The 25357-nt window shown below is 41.6% G+C and overlaps 1 protein-coding gene across 5 annotated transcripts in view; it reads right to left on the minus strand.

Annotated features, from left to right (window-relative positions):
- Positions 1-190: 190 nt before the first annotated feature.
- The window catches only part of ADD3 (adducin 3), a 202164-nt gene continuing 176997 nt past the window's right edge, over positions 191-25357 (minus strand). For 4 of the 5 annotated variants that reach the window (XM_030202774.1, XM_030202771.1, XM_030202772.1 and 1 more), the window contains 2 exons: positions 19687-19782; positions 191-2377 (listed from right to left, as the gene is read on the minus strand). In XM_030202774.1, coding sequence (XP_030058634.1) covers positions 2082-2377; positions 19687-19782 — 392 coding nt within the window. In that variant the 3' untranslated portion in view covers positions 191-2081. The remainder of the gene's footprint in view (positions 2378-19686; positions 19783-25357) is intronic. The other variant, XM_030202776.1, reaches the window with a different exon arrangement.

Here is a 25357-nt window from a genome sequence, read left to right on the forward strand (position 1 = left end):
AAGGGGGAGTGGTCTGGGTGTGTTTTGGGCAGGACTAGGGAAGGGCCAAAAGATGGACATCCAGCTCCAACTGGAGGAGTGGCCTAGTGGTTAGGGTGGTAGACTTTGGTCCTGGGGAACTGAGAAACTGAGTTTGATTCCTAGCACAGGCAGCTCCTTGTGACTCTGGGCAAGTCACTTAACCCTCCATTGCCCCATGTAAGCCGCATTGAGCCTGCCATGAGTAGGAAAGCGCGGGGTACAAATGTAACAAAAAAAAAACTGCAGGGGGAAAAGGGACGTCACATTCAAATATGCTGTCTAAATGAAACAGGGTACTGCTCTTCTGCTTGCCTTGTACACTCTCCAAATACCGCATCAGTACACAGGGATAAACGTTTGTCAGCTCACAATACAAATACATGTACTATTTTAAGAAGGCTGAAAACTGAAAAGCCATATTGTAGATTTAAAAAAGTGGCTTATAGCTTGAAAACCTACAAAAATCAATTTCATGTCAAAGCCCTGACCACAATTTAGTGGCAACATGTAAATCCAGCTGCTGAATGCCTGCCGTATTATAAACTCTTTTCTTTTTAAAGAGATAGAAACAAAACTTCCAGTTTTCTACTATAAATAATCTAGCTAAGTTGTAGAGCTTTCATTTTCAAAAGATTTTTTTTCCAAGCTAAAAGCAAGCATTTTCATAATGGGGCCAGAAGTGCACGTCTGGAAACTGGTGTTGGTGGTGCTCCCGACTCAGTTCCAAAAGGTTTGCTGAGCAAAGGAGCAGAGATGGTCAGAAGCAGCACCAGCGCTTAAACTAGGGCAAATTTAGGAGATACACTATGGAAAGCCCTCTAAGATGCACGACAATTAATTCTGCGAATATCACTGAAGAAGTCTATGTCAGTAGCTCTGGGAATTCACCCTTCATTACATCAGCTGACATTCCCTAACTTCCTTCTCTACGGGTTAAGCCCTGAGCATCACGCACTGGGACAGAAATCAAAATGTACGCTTAACATTTTACTTAGGTGATTTAAGAATAACCACTTCCTCACCAATAGTGGCACGATACACAACTGCTGCATAAACTGTACAATTAACGCCCCACCCTGCCCAGCCGCTCTCCTTCCAGGTCATGCGATTTCCTGTCTGAACAACAATGCACTCCTTCGTTTGGCTCTACTATGAGACTACGATTCATTAGTAGCAATACTGTGAGAAAGTGCAGTGAAATTTAAATATGGATCCAGTTTAATTGTGCAGACTTTCAAAACTAAACCCCCTGGATTCCTTAAGATGCTAAAAGCTAGGCATCCCTACTGTTAAAAGCTATTTGGCTCACATGCTTATCGTAGTTTGATACTGAATGGTACACAACTGTTAAACCTAGAAAATGTAGTTGCTGTTTGGAAAGGGGTAAACTAAGTTACTGATGTTAGATGTATAAAATATCCTTTTTTAAAAAATAAAGGGGTTTTTAACTCACACCATAAAAAAGGGAAGTTGTAAATAAACTAAACTCAAATATCTGACAAAGGAAGTCATTAAACGAGTGGTAATTCTACAAATTCTGTAAAATCCCTATTAAAATCTCTTACATAGGATTCTAAAATTATTTCACTTATGTACCAGTGTATACTTACTTACTATATGCAACCACTGAGGGCAATGGGGTTATAAAAATATATAACATATACAGAGCGAGACATCTCAATAGAAAAAGGATAAACTGTAGGGTTACCAACAAGAGGTCTTTCCCATCACTCTTCTATAACTATCAGATAGATCTGATTCACAGGTTTGTAAAAATATATTCAAAAGTAGAGTTTGCCACTTTTGTTACCTATTCATTCCGATCTAAGTAAAATGAGTAAATTACTCAAATTCACATACCGTTTTGGGACACAAGAGAAATTAGTTATGTAACAAAAAAAAAAAACGAATTAAACACACACCCACCCCTTATTTTTATTCCAGTTCTAGCCTTAGTTTTAAGTCCAGTTTACTGCACACCCCCCTTACAGCTGATTTACAATTTCTAATGCATGTGTTGAAACTTTTATCACCATGTGTGATGCCACAAAGTGCCGTGCTTATGCTTCAGCTTTTTCCTTCTTCTTGCTCTTTTTCAGAAATGACGGTGTGCGAAACTTCTTCTTTTTCTTCGAGGGGGACTTGGAAGGGGAGCTCTCAGGAGAAAGGGTTTCTTCAATTTTCTCCGAAGACCGAATCGTGATCTCGACACTCTCCACGGTACTTGTTGTTAACTGGCTGACTCTGTTGGTGAGGTCCTCTTCCACATCGTGTACATCCTCCTTCCCGTTCACCAGAGCAAATGGCATCTTAAGCGAGATCAGCTGCACGGTCCTAACTGTTCCCTCAAGATTTTCTAATAAAACAACAAAAGCAAAGAAATCAACCAAATTTAGTTGCTTAGTAGACTATTGAGACAGTGAATGTCTGATCTGGTGATCAGTACTTATAAAAATCATTTATTCTAATAATTAGTAGAAAAACACTCTGAAAAATTCTAGGTCCAAGAGCTGAAAATATATTTATGTATCTATTTAATAAATATAATCACTCACCATAACTGCCAAAGATTCATCAGCAAAACATTAAAACAAATAAATCAATAAAACAAAGTACAAAAAAATGCACGACACAGTAATAATCAAATTACAATCAAAATATGAAGAAAAACACAAAATAAGTTAAAAGGCATATATAAAAATAAAAATTCAAAGCACTATCTATATAAACATAAAATGACAAACCTACAACAGACAAGTTTAAATAAAGCAAACATCTCTCAAAATATAGACAATACTTTAAAAAATAAAATTATAAATGGTACAGAGGCAACTAGTAATTTGTGCAATAACACTGAAAACAGTAATAATAAGTTATTTAAAAGTGTTTTTCAAAAAACTATGATATTTTACAAGCTTTTGAAAGGCTATGAGGCTCATTTCCAAAGCACATATATTCTGTAATCTATGCCTCACAGGGCAATTTGTTCCACAGCTAGAGACTATTAAGAGAAAAAGCTTGATCACAGTGGCGTACCAAGGGGGGGGGGGGGGGGGGGCGGTCCGCCCCGGGTGCACGCCGCCGGGGGGTGCTGCGGCGTGCGCCTGTCGGCTCCGAGTTCGCTAACTTCGCTCGTTTGCTGCAGCTCCCTCTGCCCTGGAACAGGTTACTTCCTGTTCCGGGGCAGAGGGAGCTGCAGCGAACAAGCGAAGTTAGCGAACTCTGAGCCGAAAGGCACGCGCCGCGGCACCCCCCCCCCCCCAGCAGCGTGCACCCGGGGGGGGGGGGGGAGGTGTCATTTTGCAGGGGGGGGGGGGCGCATCGGCAATCCACCCTGGGTGTCATCCAGGCTAGGAACGCCACTGCTTGATCATATGTACAAAACAGATGCAGTACATCTTTAAAAGCAGGCTCATATAAAATTAGGCACATGTGAAGGTTATAGAGTGGTTTAGACAGGGGTGGTTCTATAATTAGACAGTTGAGCCAAAAATCGACAAATTAAAGTATAGTAAATTACCTGACCAGATAAGTACTGAAAGAACTCAAATATGAAATTGCTGATCTGCTACCTCCTGTTAAAATCATCCATAGTATCTGAAGATTGGAGGGTGGCCAATGCAACGTCGATTTTTAAAAAAGGTACCGGGGTGATATGGAAAATTACAGACCGGTAAGCCTGACTTCAGTGCTGGACAAAATAGTGGAAACTATTATTATAAAGAATAAAATTAAGGAATAGACAGACAAACATGGTTTAATGGGACAGTCAGCATGGATTCAGCAAATGGAAGTGTTGCATCACCTATCTGCTTCATTTCTTTGAAGGCGTGAATAAACATGTGGATAAAGGTGAGCCAGTTGATGTAGTGTATCTAGATTTTCTTAAAGCTTTTGACAAAGTTCCTCTTGAGAGACTCCTGAGAAAATTAGTCATGGCAATGTTCTGTTGTGGATTAGGAATTGGTTATAGGACAGAAAACAGAGGGTAGAATTAAATGGCCATTTTTTGAGTGGAAGACAGCGAATAGTGGAGTGCCGCAGGGTTCTGTACTGGGACCAGAGCTATTTAACATACTTATAAATGATCTGGAAATCAGAACGAGTGAGTTGATTAAATTTGTAAACGACACAAAACTATTCAAATTTTTTAAAACACACGCAGACTATGAACAATTGCAGGAAGACCTTAGGAAACTGGAAGACTGGGCATCCAAATGGCAGATGAAATTTAACGTGGACCAATGAAAAGTGATGCCCATTGGGAAGAATAATCCAAATCATAGTTACCTGATGCTAGGGATTCACCTTAGGAATCAGCTTCCAAGGAAAACATCTAGGTGTTATTGTACATAATACACTTAAATCTTCAGCCCAGTGTGTAGCGGCAGCCAAAAAAAGCAAACAGGACGCAAGGATCAAATCATAAAGAAACTTCAGACCGCCCAAAGTACAGCAGCCAGGCTTATAATTGGAAAAACACATTTTGACACTGCCAAACCACTCAGAGAAAAATTGCACTGGCTACCAATCAAAGAACACATTACTTTCAAAATCTGCACGACTGTTCACAAAATTATTTACGGCGAGGCACCGGGATATATGACAGACCTCATAGACCTGCCAACCAGAAACTCCACAAAATCTGCACGATCATATCTAAACCTCCACTACCCAAGCAGCAAAGGACTCAAATACAAATCCACCTATGCAACCAGCTTTTCCTACCTAAGCGCACAACTATGGAACACATTGCCAAAAGCAGTAAGAACTAAGCTCTACCACCTAAATTTTCGGAAAGCACTAAAGACAGACCTGTTCAGAAGAGCATACCCCACTGACCCAACATAAAAATACCGGTTACTTCCGACGCAACATAACCAAAGACTGCAACGGACATTACCTGACTCTTCTTCCCCCTTTCCCTCTCTAAGTTCCCCCCAACTGTTTCCTACCATACATATACTTCATTATACCACAATATCACTTTGTATTCATTCATACTACGTATTTGTTCAAACCGTAATCGGCTAACACTGTTAACGGTTATATGGGAAAATGTGGGATACAAATGTAACAAATAATAATAATAATAATAAATGGATGAAAAATAGGATGTTAATATGTGGCCTAGCTTCAGACCTACCACTGGAATAGTGGTGGGCTAAGCTACACAGCCTAAAGCAACTGAAAGAGTATTGACTAGGCCAAGTAACAAGCTAATGATGTCATATTTGAGAATCTGCAAAAAGCAGGTCTGAACAATGAGTCTTAACACAACCAGGTACAACTTTTTAATTGAATATAGCACCTATAATGAAAGAATAATGGGTAAAAGGAATAAAATGAGGTTCTTAAAATGGAACTTATTTTCCATAAGATGGCACACAGATCAGAAGATGTTATGAAAGGTATTACAAAAGGAAGATGTGAAACTGATAAAGATATTTTGGTAAACGAGAAAAACAAAATGTTCCAAAAACATGTTGACTTTGACGGATATGGGGCAATCTCTTGAAATAGCTAGAACGGAAAGACAGATGGTACAGATGGCCGGATACGAAAGTATGATCTCAGAAATTGAGAAATATTAGAAAAAAAGGTACCTCACAATAGACTTGTATTGGGACTTGGGGCTATAAAAGAGATAAGATTTTGAGAGAGAGTTGGAGTCCTCCCCAACGCTTTTCTCGGACAGCGGAGCCCTATGCGATTGAAACCAGAATCTGTTTGATGTCTGTACTTAATTGAACAACTTGGTAAGAATAAAGCCTTCTCTCTGAAATCTATATCTGTCTTTATTTTCAAGTATTCTTCACCTTTCATTGATACTACAAACTAAGCCATACACACAATTAATACTCAATGTCTATATAAATTACTGTTGCATTTTAATAGAATTCATGTAGTTACATAGATGACCAAGAATTCACTTAGATCCTGATAGACAGAAGGCCATGGTCATGGACAGTATCCTAGACTTACGCCTTCTGGTATCTACACAACAGAGATATCACTGGGATGGAATATCAAAAGGATTTAGGCAGGCAGCCCAACACATAGTGGAAACGCAGACCCTTTGTCCCTGGAGAAGGGTATTCCTAGGGCGCAAAGAGGGCCGTTAAAATTTACATTTGGTGACTCCCGATCGCTGACCGGTACCGCTTACCTTCCCGCCCGCCATTTGAACGCAAGAGGGGATATTTTAATCTGCGTTCAATGCTTTATTTCTGTCACTCAATATTCCTTTCTCTTTTTCTCTCATATTCCCCCCCCCCGTTATGATGTCCTTTCTCTGTATTTCCTTATTTTTCTTTTCCTTCTCACGGACATTGCCCATTTGAGGGGTACTGGGCACTGATATTCTGTCCGTTCTTTTTCTTACCCCTCCCTCAAATACTCTCCTATCTTTCTGCCTTCTTCCTCTGTTCCCTTTCTATCTCTCTGCCTTCTTCCTCTGTTCCTTACACGCCTTATTCTCCTGCGCTGGCCTGACTCACTTGTTTCTCTGTTCCTGTCCTTTTGTGATTCTGTCCATCTGATAACTGTCCTTATATCTTTTCTTTTATTCATCACCTATACACTGTCCCTTTTGAGTGTTTGGTATGTGTACGGTTACGAGTGGCATCTAGTTTCTAGGCTGGGAGACCACGCCTAGCAGATGCTGGCTGTTTTTTCCTTATTTCACCACGATTGTCATTAGCGGTCTTATGCTGGCTATTCTTAACCTAACGCCTTGCAGGACTTACGAGCGCTAAATGACCTCACGTACGCTACTTTCCCAAATGTGGAAAACCCGACTACTCTCCTCAATAGCATCTCCTTGCAGACATACCATTCCACTATTGATTTATCCAACGCCTTCTTTTCCATCACTCTCGACCCTGTAAGCCGTCCGCTAACGGCCTTCCAATTCAATAACACAACATATCAGTGGACTCGTCTTCCCCAGGGATTCACAGACAGTCCTACCATCTTTTCCCAAACTCTAGCAGAACACATACAGGAATTTAAACGTGATAGGTATGTTCTCCCACCACATACTTCTATTGTTCAGTATGTGGATGACATGCTTATTACATGCCCTGACTTTGACACTTGTGTTCAAGTCACCTGTGACTTTCTAGGCTTTCTTGCTACGAAGGGCTACAAAGTTAACAGAAAGAAATTAAAAGTTGCTCAGACACGTTACCTTCCTTGGCCATCACATTGGCCCCCGTCAGAAGGGCCTAGGTCCCGATACCCTACAACACGTTTCTTCTTTGCGTATGCCCACAACAGTTTCTGATCTCAGAGGTGTCCTTGGCATGCTAAACTTCTGTCGCCTTTGGATACCCAATTATTCCGCCCGGACTCAGCCATTTTACATGAAACTACAAGGTAAACAGAAAGTAAAACATGAACCCTTACACTTTACAGCTCAGGAAACAGCTGATCTTATGGCCCTTGTGAAGGATGTTATGCTTTCCTCACCATTGGCAACCATTGATGTTTCTCAGGATGTGCACCTTTGGGTTGTGCATACTGAGGATACTTGGTCTTGCCTAATCACACAAGAACATGATGATCTTGCATGTGGTTACCTTTCAGGAACTTTTTCACCCGTTGAAAGAGCTTTTGCAACTTGTGAGAAAGGTCTTGTTGCCGCCAGTACTGCTGTTACCAAACTATACAGCTACATTCCTCACCTTCCGGTGGTTCTCCACACGTCCCATGATGTTAAATATCTATTGGACAAACAGATCAGTCACATGACTGTCTGCCGTTTGCAAAAGTATCAAGTACTTTTGTTTAGTGTAGTGCACTCCATTCACCCATTAACCTTAACTGACCTTCAACGTCTGGACCCACTGCTCACTGTAACAGAGACAGCACAGAATGCTATCTTTCCCCATGAGTGCACTACCCAATTAACTGTACCCGAATCTCTCCATGTACATTCTGAAATCTTGCAGAGTGGTGAGGTTTGGTTTACAGATGGTTCTCAGCAAAACGGGGTAGCTGGTTTTGCCGCCCTACGCTACACACCCGAAGAACATATACTCGACCCTGTACAATTTAGACTGCCAGAGGCATTCACAGCCCAAACTGCAGAACTTGCTGCTGTTTTGTACGTTCTGCTATTCAAAGCACTACACTCAGATTTGAGCATTGTCACCGACTCAGACTATGTTTTTGCTTCCTTGCACTCCCATGTTCGCAAATGGAACCAGAGGGGTATGATTTCCTCAACTGGACAACCCCTAAGTCACTTACTGTTGTGGATTGCTCTTTTTGACGCGCTGCAGCAGCGTCATCAAAAAGGCCTCCGCACCAGTATCTCCTGGATAAAGGCACATCAGGAGACAGTCTTTTCTTTCGCCATCAACGGCAACCATGCTGCTGATGAACTAGCCCGTGAGGTCACTTCCCTTTCCAGTCCTCCTTCCGGAACCACTGCCGATGCGGCACTTCCGGTCATTGTGTCCGAAGCACCACTTCTTGACACGCCTCCTTCAACTCCTTCCGAATCCACACAATCTGAATCCTCCTCTCCAAGTACCCCTCCCCTTTTTCATGCTCCCCCCATCATTACCCCTCCCTTATCTCCAGTACCACAGTTTCCTCAGAACGAGCTTACTCCTCCTGTAACCTCTGAATCCCTAACTTCTGACTTCTCTTCTACCCTCACGTCCTCACTTACACAAGCAGAAATCACCTTGTGGAAGCAAGCAGGCTGTTTCCTTAACCCTAATGGTATTTGGACCCATCCCTATGGTCAACTATGTGTTTCACAGCATGTTCTGTCTCTCCTCCTGCATGCCCTCCATTACCCTTTGCATTTGAATGCTAATACATTGTATGATCAACTGTCTTCCAAATTATGGGCTCCCCAAATGATGCCCATGTGTCACACTGTGGTTCATAATTGTTACAAATGTTTTCTGTATACACCTAAACGAGGACCTGTCATTCCTTCAGGTCATTTACCTGTTGTCCAGGGACCTGGCCAACATTGGTATATTGATTTCACAGATATGCTGACACCTGTTCGTGGTAAACGGTATCTGCTTGTCTGCGTGGACGCTTTCTCTAGGTGGGTGGAAGCTTTCCCTTGCTCTAGAGAAACCGCACAAACTATGGCACAATCACTGTGCAATGAAATTATTCCTCGATTTGGTATTCCTGGCAAAATAACCACAGATAATGGTACACACTTTGTAAATGAACTGCTGCAGAATCTCCTTCCAGCACTTGGCATTACCCACAGAACTGTCTGTGTCTACAAACCCACCAGTAATGGTTTGGTAGAAAGATACAATGGATTGCTCAAAACCAAAATGCGTCAGCTTATGGCAAATGGGATAAAGAATTGGCTTGATGCCCTCCCACTGGCACTCTTATCACTTCGTGCCACTCCATCCTCTTCCCTTAAACTGACGCCTTTCCAATTATGTACAGGTCGCCCAATGCGACTTCTACCTGGCAATCCAGACACTCAACTGCCCGATCAATACTCAGTATATTGGGATATCTTGCAGACTATTGTAAGTTCTCTGTCCTCAATTCCACAGGCCATTTCGGACAGAAGAGGGGATTGTGATGCCAATAGATCCCCCCCTTACAAAGTGGGCGATCTAGTGCATCGGCGTTATTACACGCACAAAACCTGGCGAGATCCCATCTACGTTGGCCCCTTCAAGATAGAAGCTCTGTCAGCTACAGCTGCTAAGCTTGAGGACCACACATCCTGGGTCCATCTGAAAGATATACGAGTCTACCCGAATACCGAATCAGGCCTCCTGGATGTTTCCATTGATGTTTCCAGCACAGCAGCCACTGGAGAGACCTGTCCCGCCACAAACTCCATCTCCACCGCCACTGAGCCCAAGACCACCGACCCCACATCCAACACTCTTAAACCATCTTGATCAACTCGACCAAAGACTTAACCACTTAATCAACTTAGACCATCCATCTCCTGAATCGCACCTCCTTGATCTGGCTGAGATAGTCATCCAAACCTTCGCAGAATCTCCAGAGTCACCATCTGAACAACCACCTGTATTTGAACCAGCTTTTGAGTTGCCATCCTCACCTCCACCTCCCACTGTTCCAGCCTTCCCACTTCCCTACGTTGATCTTCACATCCGTCTCATCCGAATCCGTAACCTTGCAGAAGATCTCACCCAAATCCGCAACTTAGCAGGAGAGTTGAATCTGGAAGAACAAGAGTCTGTTGCGTTTTCAACAGTACAGAATTTGCACAGCAACATCAGTGAGCTGCTCGACATTCTACATTTGTACTTCCCGAATCAAGCCAGATAAATGCCACAGCAAGTTCCGCCGCTGTTCACTCCAGAAGAGCTCATTCCCTTACAGACTATTTCTCTACATAAAGTTCCTATTCCAATACCACCTTTCCCAACCACTCCGGTGAAAGTTTTAATACCACCACCCTCCCCCGCTGGTAAAGTTCTCCGCAGGGAACCAACTGCTGAGAACCTTGCTGCCCTTGACGATATCAAGGAACCAGATCCACCAGACCCACAGAACACTGGACTTTACCCTGTTGATAAGTGTGACTCAGAGCAGTTATCTGAAACCAATACCCATTGGTCCAACGACTTTGACGAACCTTATCTGGAAGACGACACCATTCCTGACGACACGGACGCTAACAGCACGGTGGCAAGTGTTGTTTCAGCAGCAGTTACGGTGTTACATCAGTACACCCTCTTCTTCTGCTTTCCATCTGCTCGACTGTTTGCTGTTGGACTTGTGTGCATGATCCTACTTTGTATAGGTTTGGTTTTGTTTTTCACTACCCTGTTTACCTATACTGCTGACAGTAACCTCTTAGATCTTTGGATCTCACTCACTGCCTTTCCCACTGGCAACGTTACTTTGCCCATCGGAAACGCCACGGTACTTGCAACTACTTCGGTACTTGCAACTACCCCAGCGGTACTTGCAACTACTTCGGTACTTGCAACTACCCCAGCAGTACTTGCAACTACTTCTGTACTTGCAACTGCTCCTGCTCCTCCACCTACTACAGCAGCCTACACAGAGCCCCAACAGAACACCACATTCACACGCCTGTTTGGACACAGATCCCTCCAAACGATCAAAAAGATCAGTCCCCTTGCCACCAGTATTCCCACCCCCTGGGCAGACACATCTGCCGCAACAGACTTTTCAACTGGCAACCCTACAGTGCCTATTGAAAACTCTGCGACTACTCCTGTCCTCACTAATTCTCCTGTTTTGCATTCTACAAGTGTTCCCTATAATATCAGTAGCTCGGTCCATATTGTCCCCAATCTTACAACTGCTTCTGGGGATAATATTACCTTGCTTGAATCACGACCCACCCCTCCTCCTTATCCTCTGGTTCCTACTAGTGAGGTTCCTCCTCCCACGAATACTACCTTAGCCACTCTAAATATCACCGTCCCAGCTACTCGTCCTCCCAGATAGCTCAACATCCCAAAGTAGCTATCAATATATGTCCCACAACAGACCAGATAACCAGCCTTCTCCACCTGATTCTCCCCCACCGTCGCCTTTCAATTTAGGTGAACAGTTAATCCCTGAACCCCCAGAGTACCTTTTTGATCCAAGAGAATTGATACATCCCCATTGGGACCCAGCTCCAGAAGACGATCCCAATTGGGACCCCTTCACACGATTTCAAACATTGTGTGAACCCTTATTTGAGAGTTGGACACTAGGTCCTAGTCGAACGGTCACACACACTCTGGTACTGTTTGGAGGAACCTTTGGTTTACAAGTTGAACAAACCGACGATCTCCTAATAAGACCAGAAACTGGTGACGTTGTAGATTTTTGGTTATTCACATACGCTGTACTGGGCACGGACTGGATACCCTTCCTGTTCATTAGAGAGGTTGGATTGGGACCTTTGGAAGTATATAGCCTTTTCGAAATCCCCGACCCTACTGAAAGAGGAGCTATTAGAATTTACCCACCCTACCCAAATTCTTCCTAATGATATATCAAGCATTGGTATACGTAGGAATATTAATTATAGCAATTGCAGTTCTGGTTAAGACCCTAGGATTAATTTTGTTACTCATTGTCATTAACCGCCAATTGCCTTTGGTACAGTCCAGATCTTACATTTAACCATGAAAACTACCAACATGCAGTGCCTAGCCCTTCTGTTGTGTGTGCTCACCATGCCTATGGTACAAGGAACAAAGCATCTAGAAAGTTTTCTGCAACAGTTTATTACCACCCCCGAAATAACATTACCCACCACTAAAGACACGACCACAATCACCCTTGATGTGTGTGCTTACACAATGTGTGGGGAACATCCCATACAGCAATATTTGTCAGCTTTTGAGGTATACCTGTGTCCCTTCTCCAATTGTGGAAGTTGGGCACAAGTATGGTGGTACACAGGTTCATGGATTCCATACTCAGGTAGTGAGATTCCAGGTCTCAAAAAGAGCATTTCTATCATGAAATTGCGAGTGGATGGCCTCTGTCCAATGACCAAATGTAATCAAGTGGCTATCACTTTCAGAGGAGTGACGGCTGTTACTTACAGAACTTATTCCTTAGCAATTGATGCCACAGGTAGAGACCCCATTGGCAAATTTAAGATTGTTCCACCCCCAACACAACCAGAAAAGAATCCTTTGATGCCAACAAAGATCCCAGAAGTAAAGATTCCTTACCAGATCGTGCCAATTAATAATTCTAAAGACTTAGTGGCACTAGAAACAGGATTTGGAGAAACAAACCTGTGGCTTGAATGGGCGCATTATACTACAAAGAGTTTGAATGTCTCTAATTGTTATTTTTGTTCCCATGCAAGAGCAGAACCAACAGTAGTTCCCTTTCCTTTAGATCTCCACAATGACCCACATGGTTTTTGGTGTATGTTAGAGTTATTACAAATGAAAGATGATATCAACCAGACTTGTCAACATCTTAACGAACACCACCCCTACTTACCCCCTCGGCTGAGGGTTCCACCCGCATTCAGGATTCCAGATCCTGCTACCAGATATCATACATGTCTGGAACGATATGGGGTGAAAAATACACGGTTTCTAGGAAATTTGACCAATTGTAATACAACCCTAGAAAAAGGGACTCTACGAAACCTAAATCTCACAGACTTTTCACAAGCTAGAGCAGACATATGGTGGTACTGTGGAACCCACACTATCTACCATACACTCCACAGGAGTTGGACAGGCAGATGTGCCTTAGTCAAATTGGTAATTCCAATTATAATAGCATCTTTGCTCCCTCCTCATAGCAGCTCTTCCTCACGAGTGAAGAGAAATGCAATGCCTGGATCTTTTGATGATCGGGTATATATAGATGCAATTGGAGTTCCAAGAGGGGTTCCTGATGAGTTCAAAGCCAGAAACCAAATAGCTGCAGGATTCGAATCAGCTTTCTTTTGGTGGGCTACTATAAATAAGAATTTAGACTGGATCAACTATATATATTACAACCAGCAGAGATTTGTGAACTACACTAGAGATGCAGTTCAAGGAATTGCAACACAATTAGACGCCACCAGCAGGATGACGTTGGAAAATAGATTAGTTCTTGACCAGATTTTGGCATCAGATGGCGGAGTGTGCCGGAAAATAGGTACACAGTGTTGCACCTTTATCCCCAACAACACTGCTCCAGATGGATCAATCACCAGAGCTTTGGAAGGCTTAACCTCACTGTCACAAGAATTGGCAGAGAACTCTGGTGTTGACACATCCTGGACTGGTTGGATGGATAGAGCTTTTGGTAAATGGAAGACATTTATCATTTCAGCAGCCACTACTATAATTATAGTGGTAGCAATTTTTGTATTAGTAGGATGTTGCATAATCCCTTGTGCTAGAGGCTTAGTAGAACGCTTAATTGAAACTGCAATAATGAAAAAGACAACAGCAGGACAATATGTCCTGTATGAAAATCTCTTTCCCAACACCACAGGAGATAACACATTGGACTATCTCCCTCTGAGAAGGACCAATCGCTATGCAAATGCTAGAGACACTAGAGAAATGTCTGCAACTGTATAATCAGGTAATAGCACACAGGGATACAATATAACCATATAAAGCTTTATAAGATGATGTGATACATGAGCAAAATGTCTACATAACCTATGCAAATCTATGCAAATGTATACTCAAGATATAATCAGTATATAACTAAAGAATTTATGATTGATAACCATATATACTCACATAGGTAAGAATAAGTTAGAACCTGCATATTAAAGGGTTGAATCAAAAATATTATTATAGTAATTATAAGTTTTTGTATAACCACAGACATAGATAAGAAGGATTGAAATAATAGAAGTGGTGCCAAGATGGTAATCTCAAACCAAAAACAAATCTGACTGTACCAGTTAACTGTAAGACTCAGAAAATTTGATGGCCTTATAGGATACCTTCTGGAATGGATGGTACCATGGTGTATTAACCCTGGTGTCACCCTATGGGATAGGGTGAAGAGGGGAATGTTAATATGTGGCCTAGCTTCAGACCTACCACTGGAATAGTGGTGGGCTAAGCTACACAGCCTAAAGCAACTGAAAGAGTATTGACTAGGCCAAGTAACAAGCTAATGATGTCATATTTGAGAATCTGCAAAAAGCAGGTCTGAACAATGAGTCTTAACACAACCAGGTACAACTTTTTAATTGAATATAGCACCTATAATGAAAGAATAATGGGTAAAAGGAATAAAATGAGGTTCTTAAAATGGAACTTATTTTCCATAAGATGGCACACAGATCAGAAGATGTTATGAAAGGTATTACAAAAGGAAGATGTGAAACTGATAAAGATATTTTGGTAAACGAGAAAAACAAAATGTTCCAAAAACATGTTGACTTTGACGGATATGGGGCAATCTCTTGAAATAGCTAGAACGGAAAGACAGATGGTACAGATGGCCGGATACGAAAGTATGATCTCAGAAATTGAGAAATATTAGAAAAAAAGGTACCTCACAATAGACTTGTATTGGGACTTGGGGCTATAAAAGAGATAAGATTTTGAGAGAGAGTTGGAGTCCTCCCCAACGCTTTTCTCGGACAGCGGAGCCCTATGCGATTGAAACCAGAATCTGTTTGATGTCTGTACTTAATTGAACAACTTGGTAAGAATAAAGCCTTCTCTCTGAAATCTATATCTGTCTTTATTTTCAAGTATTCTTCACCTTTCATTGATACTACAAACTAAGCCATACACACAATTAATACTCAATGTCTATATAAATTACTGTTGCATTTTAATAGAATTCATGTAGTTACATAGATGACCAAGAATTCACTTAGATCCTGATAGACAGAAGGCCATGGTCATGGACAGTATCCTAGACTTACGCCTTCTGGTATCTACACAACAGAGATATCACTGGGATGGAATATCAAAAGGATTTAGGCAGGCAGCCCAACACATAGTGGAAACGCAGACCCTTTGTCCCTGGAGAAGGGTATTCCTAGGGCGCAAAGAGGGCCGTTAAATTTACAAGGACCAAGATTATTATATTGCCTCTGTATCACTCCGTGGTGTGACCAGATCTTGAATATTGAGTTCAATTCTGGTTGCTATATGTTGAAAAAGATATAGAGAAATTAGAAAAGGTTCAAAGAAGAGCGACCAAAATGATAACATATTGGAACTCTTCCAATATGAGGAAAGGCTAAAGAGGTTAGGGTTCTTCAGCTTGGAAAATAGACAGCTGAAGGGGGATATAATTGATGTCTACAAAAATCCTGAGTGGCGCAGAACGGGTAAAAGTGAATCAATTTTTCACTCTTTCAAAAAGTGCAAAGACTAGGGGACACTGAAGGAAGTTAAATGGAAATACTTTTAAGACAAATAGGAGGAAGTATTTTTTCACTCAACAAATAGTTAAGCTCTGGAACTTGTTGTCAGAGGATGTGGTAATAGCAGTTAGCATATCTGGGTTTAAAAAAAAGGTTGCACAAGTTCATGGAGGAAAAGTCCATAGTCTGCTATTGAGATATACATGAGGGAAGCACTGCTTGCCCTGGGATCGATAGCATGGAATGTTGCTACTATTTGCGTTTTTGCCAGATACTTGTGACCTGGATTGGCCGCTGTTGGAAGCAGGATACTGGGCTAGATGGACCATTGGTGTGACCAGTAAGGCTATTCTTATGTTATGTTAAATATCTGGTTCTAATTTAGCTAGCGGCAGTCATGCTTTAAAAAAGAACTCTGGTTAATATTCAACTGGAAGCAGTCAGTTAGTGAACACCTGAGGAGCTGATGTGCACTGCCATTTCAAGAAGGCATTTCTATTTTTGTTACATTTGTACCCCGCGCTTTCTCACTCATGGCAGGTTCAATGCGGCAGGCAATGGAGGGTCAAGTGACTTGCCCAGAGTCACAAGGAGCTGCCTGTGCCTGAAGTGGGAATTGAACTCAGTTCCTCAGGACCAAAGTCCACCACCCTAACCACTAGGCCACTCCTCCACGCCATAAACATACCATAAACATCCATCTTAAATACTAAATAACAACATTATACACGATCTATACAAAACCAAACGTTTTATCGCAGGACTGATTAACCTCTTTCCTATTAATGATCAAGCACTACCACTTTAAACCTTATGTCGAATAGGGTCTCTCTATAGTCGATGACCTAATGTATGTTACAATCCAATTTATTACTCAGGAACCTTCATGCAATGCCATAATGTATTCTTCTTTACCATATATGTATGCACATGGTATATATATATATATATATATACCATGACCTGTTCCATATATATTATGTTCCATATATGTTATGTATGTATGCACCTTAACGCAATATCACTTGTAATTCTGCTACCCGGAAATGGCACCGCCATTACGGTAAATGTAAGCCACATTGAGCCTGCAAATTGGTGGGAAAATGTGGGATACAAATGCTACAAATAATAATAATAATTTGGCCTCACAATATTGGTAGTATCTTTTTATGACCGGGAAATACTTAGAGTAAAATCCTTCTTTCCTCTGGTGAAAGGGGTTCAACTGCATTTGCATCTTAAGAGTGAAGACAGCTGCTTGGTATTTCCCTGATACTGAGAACTTGATCAAGATGCTCTTGGTAGACAATTTGGTGGCATTTCCAAATACATTCAGATAGTATCCTAGATAGATGGATTTCAGAATCCACTGAAATTACAAGGAGTTAGTGATTTGGGATAAAACTGTAGCTTTTTCCTTAAGGTCAGGTTGCCCGGAACAGACACGAACACAGGCTAGGTTCTCATGGAGGGAATCAAAATCCCGCCCCTATTTTTGGTTTTGGTTGTGGCACTGGTTGGATTTGATTTTTATTTACTTACTTGATATATTGCATTTATGCCGAAAAGCACCAGTGGTTTACAATACTACAATTGCAATATAATATATATAAATAAATTATACTCAGTTTACAATACTACAATTACAGTACAATACACAGACAAAAAAACAAAAAAAACTTAATACTGATCAACCAATGCAATAAAAAAAAAAAAAAAAAGAGACCCAGACTTAACCATACTGACATAAAGTCAAGTTTTCACAGCGTTACAAAATTGTAAATAATTACTCAAACACCTGATATCTTCAGGGGGTTGATTCCACAGTAAAGTACCAAAATGATAAAAGGCCCATCTCACAGTGGATCTTTTGGGCCCTCTGCTTTCTGGGTCATATCATCTTTCTCTAGGTTGTTAAGAAAGAGAGGGAGGAGGATATCTACATTGTAGAGAATATTTTTCTCACTGCTCTGGTACTTCCTAGACGAGGAGGCTGGGCTGGAAGTGGGTCTGGAAAGGGTCTTACTGTGCTGCTGCTTTCTAAACCTTATCTCTGAAGAGAATCTCCCCATGGCACAGCAGACCAGCAAGCAAATCTTGCCCAAACATTTTTTAAACCCATATATGTTAACTGCTTTTACCACATCCTCTGGCAACAAATTAGCATATCTGGGTTTAAAGAAAAGGTTTGGATAAGTTCCTGGAGGTAAAGTCCAGAACACCACACAGTCTTGGAATACTCATTGGCTAAATAGTTAACACTGTCCAATAAACCACAGGAGGCTGTTGGGATCAGGAGGAAATGGAGGATGTGAGCATGTAAGTAATAGCACAGACTCTTGCGGGTACAAGTGGGGATGGAGATTAATTGCGGGGATGGGTGGCAATGGAATGGATTTTAGTGGGTTTGTGTGGGTATGAGTTAGATTGCATTGGGGACGGGCAGGGATTGGTGACATTTCTGCCCCCGTGCAACTCTCTGATCAGAAAATAAGAACATAGGAATGGCCCTACTTGGTCAGATCCATCAATCCCAGTATCCTATTTCCAAACATGGCCAATCTATACCACAAACACCTGGCAGGATCCCAAAAATCAACTATATTCCATGCTGCTTGCCCTAGTGATAAACAGTGTCTCCATTCCATAGATAATTCTCCATCGAGCAATATTCCTAAGCTTGATAGAAAAAAAAAAAAAAAAGACAGACCAAAACACAAGTACAGTTGGGTGAATAAACACAAGATTAAAGTGACATACTCAAGGTCAAAGAGGAAGTGACAGAATACCAGAACAATGTTTACCTCACTATAGACAAGAAAAGATGTGACACAAAAATAGGAGCTGGCTTCATGCGACAACACAGATGCAGGAAATCCCACGTTTGGTTCTCCAACTTAGAAAACTCTGGCGGTTTTCAGAGCTTTCATTACTTTTTCTGTCCTGAATGACATCTGATGGCATCACCCATTTGTGAGGATTATGCATCCTGCTTATCCTTGGAATTAAAACCCTAACAAAATGTCCCAAAATATATAGTAAATTTATAAATTAGTAATGAGTATTTGTTCTTGTGAAGTGCATGTTGAAATGCAGCACAGCACATTTAGAGCAATTGCTTCTCTTTAAGTCATTTGTGTCATGAATACTGAACTGTTATTACTTGTGCATGCCTGAAATACAGTCCAGAATGTTTAGGACCCATTCTTTGAAATGCTACTTATGTTTCAGATAGCAGAAGACCTACTTCTGAGATCTAACACAAATTTAGTTTCTATATAAGCTAAGGAAAGAAATTGCTCTCAGTTTCTACTAACCTATAAATGTACTCACTCTGCTGCTCCCCAGTATCTCTCCACACTCGTCCTTCCCTACACCCCTTCCCGTGCACTCCGCTCCATGGATAAATCCTTCTTATCTGTTCCCTTCTCCACTACTACCAACTCCAGACTTCGCGCCTTCTGTCTCGCTGCACCCTACGCCTGGAATAAACTTCCTGAGCCCCTACGTCTTGCCCCATCCTTGGCCACCTTTAAATCTAGACTGAAAGCCCACCTCTTTAACATTGCTTTTGACTCGTAACCACTCGCCTCCACCTACCCTCCTCTCCTCCTTCCCGTTCACATTAATTGATTTGATTTGCTTACTTTATTTATTTTTTTTGTCTATTAGATTGTAATCTCTTTGAGCAGGGACTGTCTTTCTTCTATGTTTGTGCAGCGCTGCGTACGCCTTGTAGCGCTATAGAAATGCTAAATAGTAGTAGTAGTTTTTTCAAAAAAGGAGTTAACTGTTGCTGGTAGAGGTGACCAACTGCTAAGGATTCTGCAGCAAACATTAAATACCTTCGGGTTTTTCTGGAATATTTTGCGGTGACTGACTTTGAGACTGAATTAGTGAAATAGATGAACCTTCATCTGAGATTAATTCCTGTTCAGCATCTGCAGGACAAGAGTTTAGTAAAAGTGAGAACAGAAACCAAACCATGCGTGAGAAACAGTGTATGTTAGTGATTATCCAATCTACATTTGTTAGATTTTTAACAATGAACCTTTAATGCTAAAGAAAGTACACAAGTTACACATGGATATTAAAGCAGCAGTATTACCAAAAATTATCAGAATTCCAGAGAGCTGAGACACTCGTAACAAAATATATTTGAGGAAAAAAAAACACCACAGGAGAATAAAAAATCTAATTAGAAGACTGATTGATTCCAGTGCGGCCATGCGGAAGAACTGGGGTTTGGTTCTCAGCTTAGGCCTTAAACTCTTAGAACTGGTCAGATCTGGGAATGCTGTGAAAGCAGGATTCACCGGAGGGTGGTGGTGGGGGGGGGGGGGGGGGGGTTAGGAATCAAAATGATCATGCAGTGGTGTCACCTAGAGGGTAATGGTTTGGAAGTCATGCAGGTGCCTATTTTTAGCCAATTATATAAAGACACTTAGGCAAATATGTCTTTATAAAATTATCCCATAAGAGCTGCATAAACTGCAGTTAAAATGAAGCGGGCTGGTCAAACCCGGTAAGCGGGGTAAGCACCGCAGGGGGACGCCTGCCTTCAAGGGTGCTGCTGTGCCGCCATACCGCACCGCCCATAGTCCCACCTTCTGACGTCATTTCGAGGGCGGGACTCTGAGGGAACGAACTCACGAAGGGAGGGAAGGCTAGAGACGGGCAGGGCTTTGAAATGACGCGGCTGCTGGGACGGAGGTAAATTTAAAAAGACTTAAACCACGCAGGGTGGCAAGAAGAAAAAGGGGGATGTGGGGGGGGGGGGGGGGAGAAGAGGGCGGGCAGGGGGCCATAAATGGGAGGGGGATGGGGACGAAGGAGAATCGCTGGACAGGGGCAGGGTGGGAGAAGAGAGAAAGGAGATGCTGGGGGGCGCCAACTCAGTCTGCGGGGGGGGGGGGGGGGGGGGGGGGGGGGGGCGCCAGAGACCCTAGGACCGGCCCTGGCTGAGGACATTTATGCCTGCTTGGGAGCAGGTGAAAATATTCACATGTAAAGTATTTTAGGTATGTGCATAAATCATGATTCTGCCCACACTCTGCCCAAACTTTGCTCCAAAACATGCCTATACCAGACTCATATAAAAGTCTGTGCATTCTCATCACTGCATGTGGTAAGTTTATAATAGGCATTTATACCACTACCAACTTTGTCACCATGATTTTACATGGTCACCAGCTAGCCAGCCAAGAACACTGCTGCAATGAGTGGGCTACAATCAGTTGGGAGGGGATATAAAACAAGAGAACCCCCCTCCAACTCAACTAGTTTTGAATGATGACTGATGGCACCACATTTCATCCCTGATTCTGAATGAACTGGAAGCTCAAGACTGGTTGTGTTTCGGCACAATAGCCGTCGTCGGGGGTCCTGTTAAGAGGATACTGTTCATGTTGTGTCCTATGCAGTTGGAGTGGCTTAGGATTGAGAATACTGCATCCGATTTATAACAGAGGTGTGCTTATAGACACAGTTGTGCGTGTACTGGCTCCATACAGGACCCCCAATAAAGGCTATTGTGCCGAAATACGGCCCATGATGGTTTCACCTGTATGTACTATTGACCAATAATCAATTCGGAACAAAAAATTATACGTCCTCAGAATTTATCATCTTTGGACTTGTGGCTTTTCCACCCTTTTTTGTTTTGCTTGTAGTTTTAGCGCTGCGTATGCCTTGTAGCGCTATAGAAATGATAAATAGTAGTAGTAGTAGTTTTGTGTGGAAAATTCTTTGGCTCTTCTTCTGTTTTTTTCTGTGAACTAGAAGCTCAACAGAGCATAACAAAACAGCTAGGTCCGAAAACCAGGCAGGAACGGAGCCAAGCCAAGTAACTGCTAAATGTATACACTGAGGATTTCAGGTAATACGACTGCTTTAGACATATATAGCATTTAACACAATAGGCACAAATGAATAAGCCACTTAAGGAAAAGGTGGAGGTTAGCTCAGTACAAGTCAGTAAACAATGCTTAGTTTTAGAAAATTAATCAGCCTCCTACATTTAAAAGAAACCTAGCAACCAACAACCATGTAAGATTTCAAATGTACATATAGAGGCGTTCACCATACTAGTTTTTTCTTGAATCCTATGACAAAATGGGACTATTGTGGGCAGAGGACACTGGGCACCGAGGCCTAGCATTGCTTTTACTCACTGAATTGAGAACTGTCAGTAGTTATCAAACTTTTAGATGTTATTTAAAAACCTGGCTTTTTTGCAACCATCTTCAATGAGATTTTGGATACAGGATCCTCTCTATAATGTTTAAATTTATGGATACTTTTCAGTTTTATTGCTCTGTTTTTGATGTTATTCTCTCCTTGAGCTATTTCTGTAAAGCGGACTATAAATGCTCAGAAGAACAGCACTACATCAGAAATTGTTACCCGTTCGTTTCCTTTCCATTAATTTTAAACAGTTAAGATTAATTGAACTACCTTTGCTCTAAGTGAATAACAGACCAGACACACCATAAGGTACCTCTTTCTTCTTTGGCTTACATGATGAACAGACTAGATACAGTGATTAAGTATACATCATCTCAAAGCAGCTTTAAATGAGCTATAATATTGTAAGGAAGGTAACGTTCTTTTGGAGGAAACACAGTCTTCGCTTAGATGTGTGTTAAGAGCGGGGGAAGAACAGAATGGAAACAAGAAATGAGAGCCTGAAGTGTAAAACAACTATCTTGTTAGCGTGTTGACTCTAATTTTATCTCCAATGATATTCTTACCACACCATATAGCATGTCAGCAAGCCTGTTATACACACTTTCATTGAGACCTAAAGCTCACTGGCACGAGAGCTCCAATAACTTTCAAGTAGTCATTGAGAGCCTCTGCCATGGTCTCATGTGCTGCATGGAACATGTATTTTTCACATTCCTCTGCTTGTTTCACTGAATGAATTAAGTCCTTCTGGTTCTCTTGAAGGAGAAACTCAGCAAATGTCAGCACTTTCTGCTGGATGGAAAGCATGTCTGCAATCAAAATAAATCTAGTGAGATGCTATGGAGGAGCTACGTATAGCATTCTGGAATGGTCACATAGTCAACATTACGAATCCTGTATCAAAAACGACTCTTAAAATCAGTAGGCAGCCCCTTGCCAAATCTGAAAGACAAAGCATCATAAATTTAACACACCAGCATTTGATTTGTTAATGTAATATACAAAATAATGCTTTTAATTTCATAAACTTTACAAACCAAATGAGTGTGTTTTATAACTCATCACACTTGCTTATGTGGCTCACCTTCAGAATGTAAAGAGAGAAAATAGTTGCGTAAAAAAATAGAAACTATCAGTTTTATGCATGGTAGTAGTACTAGATATTTAAAATAATAGACGTCATTGTGGTTTGCATCTTTCTACTAAGATTACAAAATGTGTATAAACAGGTAGAAACCCTTGCCTTCAAGGCTGCAAGGTGTTTTCAATATGATTAGCAATAACATTTCTTTTTCTTGGAAGGCAACCTGGATTTTTTTTTTTTTTTTTTGGGGGGGGGGGGGGAGGTGAGCAAACTGGAACATGATGGAATGTTACACATTCCTACACAGACACCACAAGCTAGCAGAATCCTTTACTTCAGTTGCAGAACATGACTCTCACCTGATACAAAACAGGGAACCACAAAAAACATGCAGACAAAAAACTGAAAGCAGAGATACTGTACTCTGCATGTCATGCAAAACAAAAACATATCAGTGTTGTAGAGCACAATTTTCTCTTTCAGATGATACTGTTCACAAGCTGATTCAGGCAGACTCTTTTTTAATAATTGGTTTTGAACTTTGGTATATTTTACCATTTGCGCTGACAGTGCCAAATTTGAAGAGATCCTGCAGGGTGGTTATAGATGCTGGTTAGTTGCAAATCTGGCAGTATTATGTCCAGCACAAGCATAATGCTTGTTCAAAATTTCAAGTCCGTATCTTTGTTTGCATGGAAGTTGTTGCCGTCTGAATATTGGTCCAAATATGTTCCGATGAGTCGCGACCAATTTTGATGCACACTTTGAGTCAACTTGTTTGACTGGATTTTGCATCCATAATGTTAAAATGCATTTAATCGGAATTAGCATCAAAAACTGTAGGATTTGAATTTTTTAGCCACTCTTATAAATGTGTTTGGATTTTATTAGACCCCCAAAATGGCATTTTGGTAAATGTCCCGCACTCATGGACTGACAACCTTTCAGAAAAGGGGGTCTAGATCTGCAACTATTGCAGTTAGAGACCTCAAATTTTGGGAAACTTCGTTTAACACTTGACTTGCGCAACAGATAAAATTTGAACAAAACTGGAGACATGATGGTGGGAAGGTTTAGAACACTTGGCATGGAATGGACCCTATAGATCCTTTACAGTTTGGGAAAAAATGTTGGATGATTAAGGTGGAAATTCAATATCAACTTAAGACAGGAACTTCGGACACAAGCACACAACCACCCTACTGTTATCCTCCCGCCCCCCCCCCCCCCAAAAAAAAAAACCTGTGTAGGGTGAAGTAGTGGTAAAGGACTGTACCACCAAAAAAAAAAAAAAAAAAAAAAAGACATTTCTGGTCAGGTAAAGCTCACAAGAGTCTAACGTCTCAATGGAATTTTTCATTAATGCTGGGTTAGTACCATGTTGTGGTCCCAAAACTCAGCAGATGGCTTAATGAGAAGCTTTCAGTGAAGTGAGCCCCACAAAAATTGAAGTAAAAGCTATACAGAGGTGAGTTTACCTTCTACATAATGGTGACAAAGTGCCATTTGCAGTAAGATGAACTTCTGAGCTGGTCTGGCAATCAGACTGAAAGATGCAGAAGGTAAGTAAAAACAGAGAGGCAAAATTACCATATAAACCAAAGAGAGAAGTGGACTACAAAAAAGGCAGATAATGAGCAAAAAAACCCCATTTTATTAAAAATTAATGTGTGAGCACAGTCAGATAAAACCAAACACAGTCTGCATCAGGAGTACAGAAGTCAAAGGCATTAAAACGAAATGTGGTACATCTAATTTCAGCAGACCAACTGTCCTGAGAGCTTTATTTTTGTGGAAGAGCATTTCATTCTACAATCACAGTGCATGCTGGTTTAATGGAACTGTCAGTCTGTAAGGCCTCAGCGAGGGATCCCCTTCAGTGCTGAGGACTATACCCTTGATACTGGCCAATGCGTCAGTGAAGTTTCTTGCCTGATGCACAGAATATGCACAGTGGGAGAGCTGGCATGATACCGAAGTCCTCTGAGGCACCAGCATCACTTGTGATGCTTTCGGGTATTACCACACCTTACAAGACGTGTTGAACCTCTGAAGTTGCATCAGTGTTTACGCAGCCAAAGCTAATGCAGTTGATGGTTAAGCTTCTCTTGGATTGTCATCTCACAGCTCATCAGTCGGTGGCCCAACTGTTTGGGGAGGCTAAAGGGGGCGGGGTTAGGGGTGGGGCTTAAATCCATAATTGTCTGATAACACGCAGAAAAAATAAATAAAAATAAAAGTCA

Source organism: Microcaecilia unicolor, chromosome 5 (assembly GCF_901765095.1).
Source record: "Microcaecilia unicolor chromosome 5, aMicUni1.1, whole genome shotgun sequence".
NCBI lineage: Eukaryota > Metazoa > Chordata > Amphibia > Gymnophiona > Siphonopidae > Microcaecilia > Microcaecilia unicolor.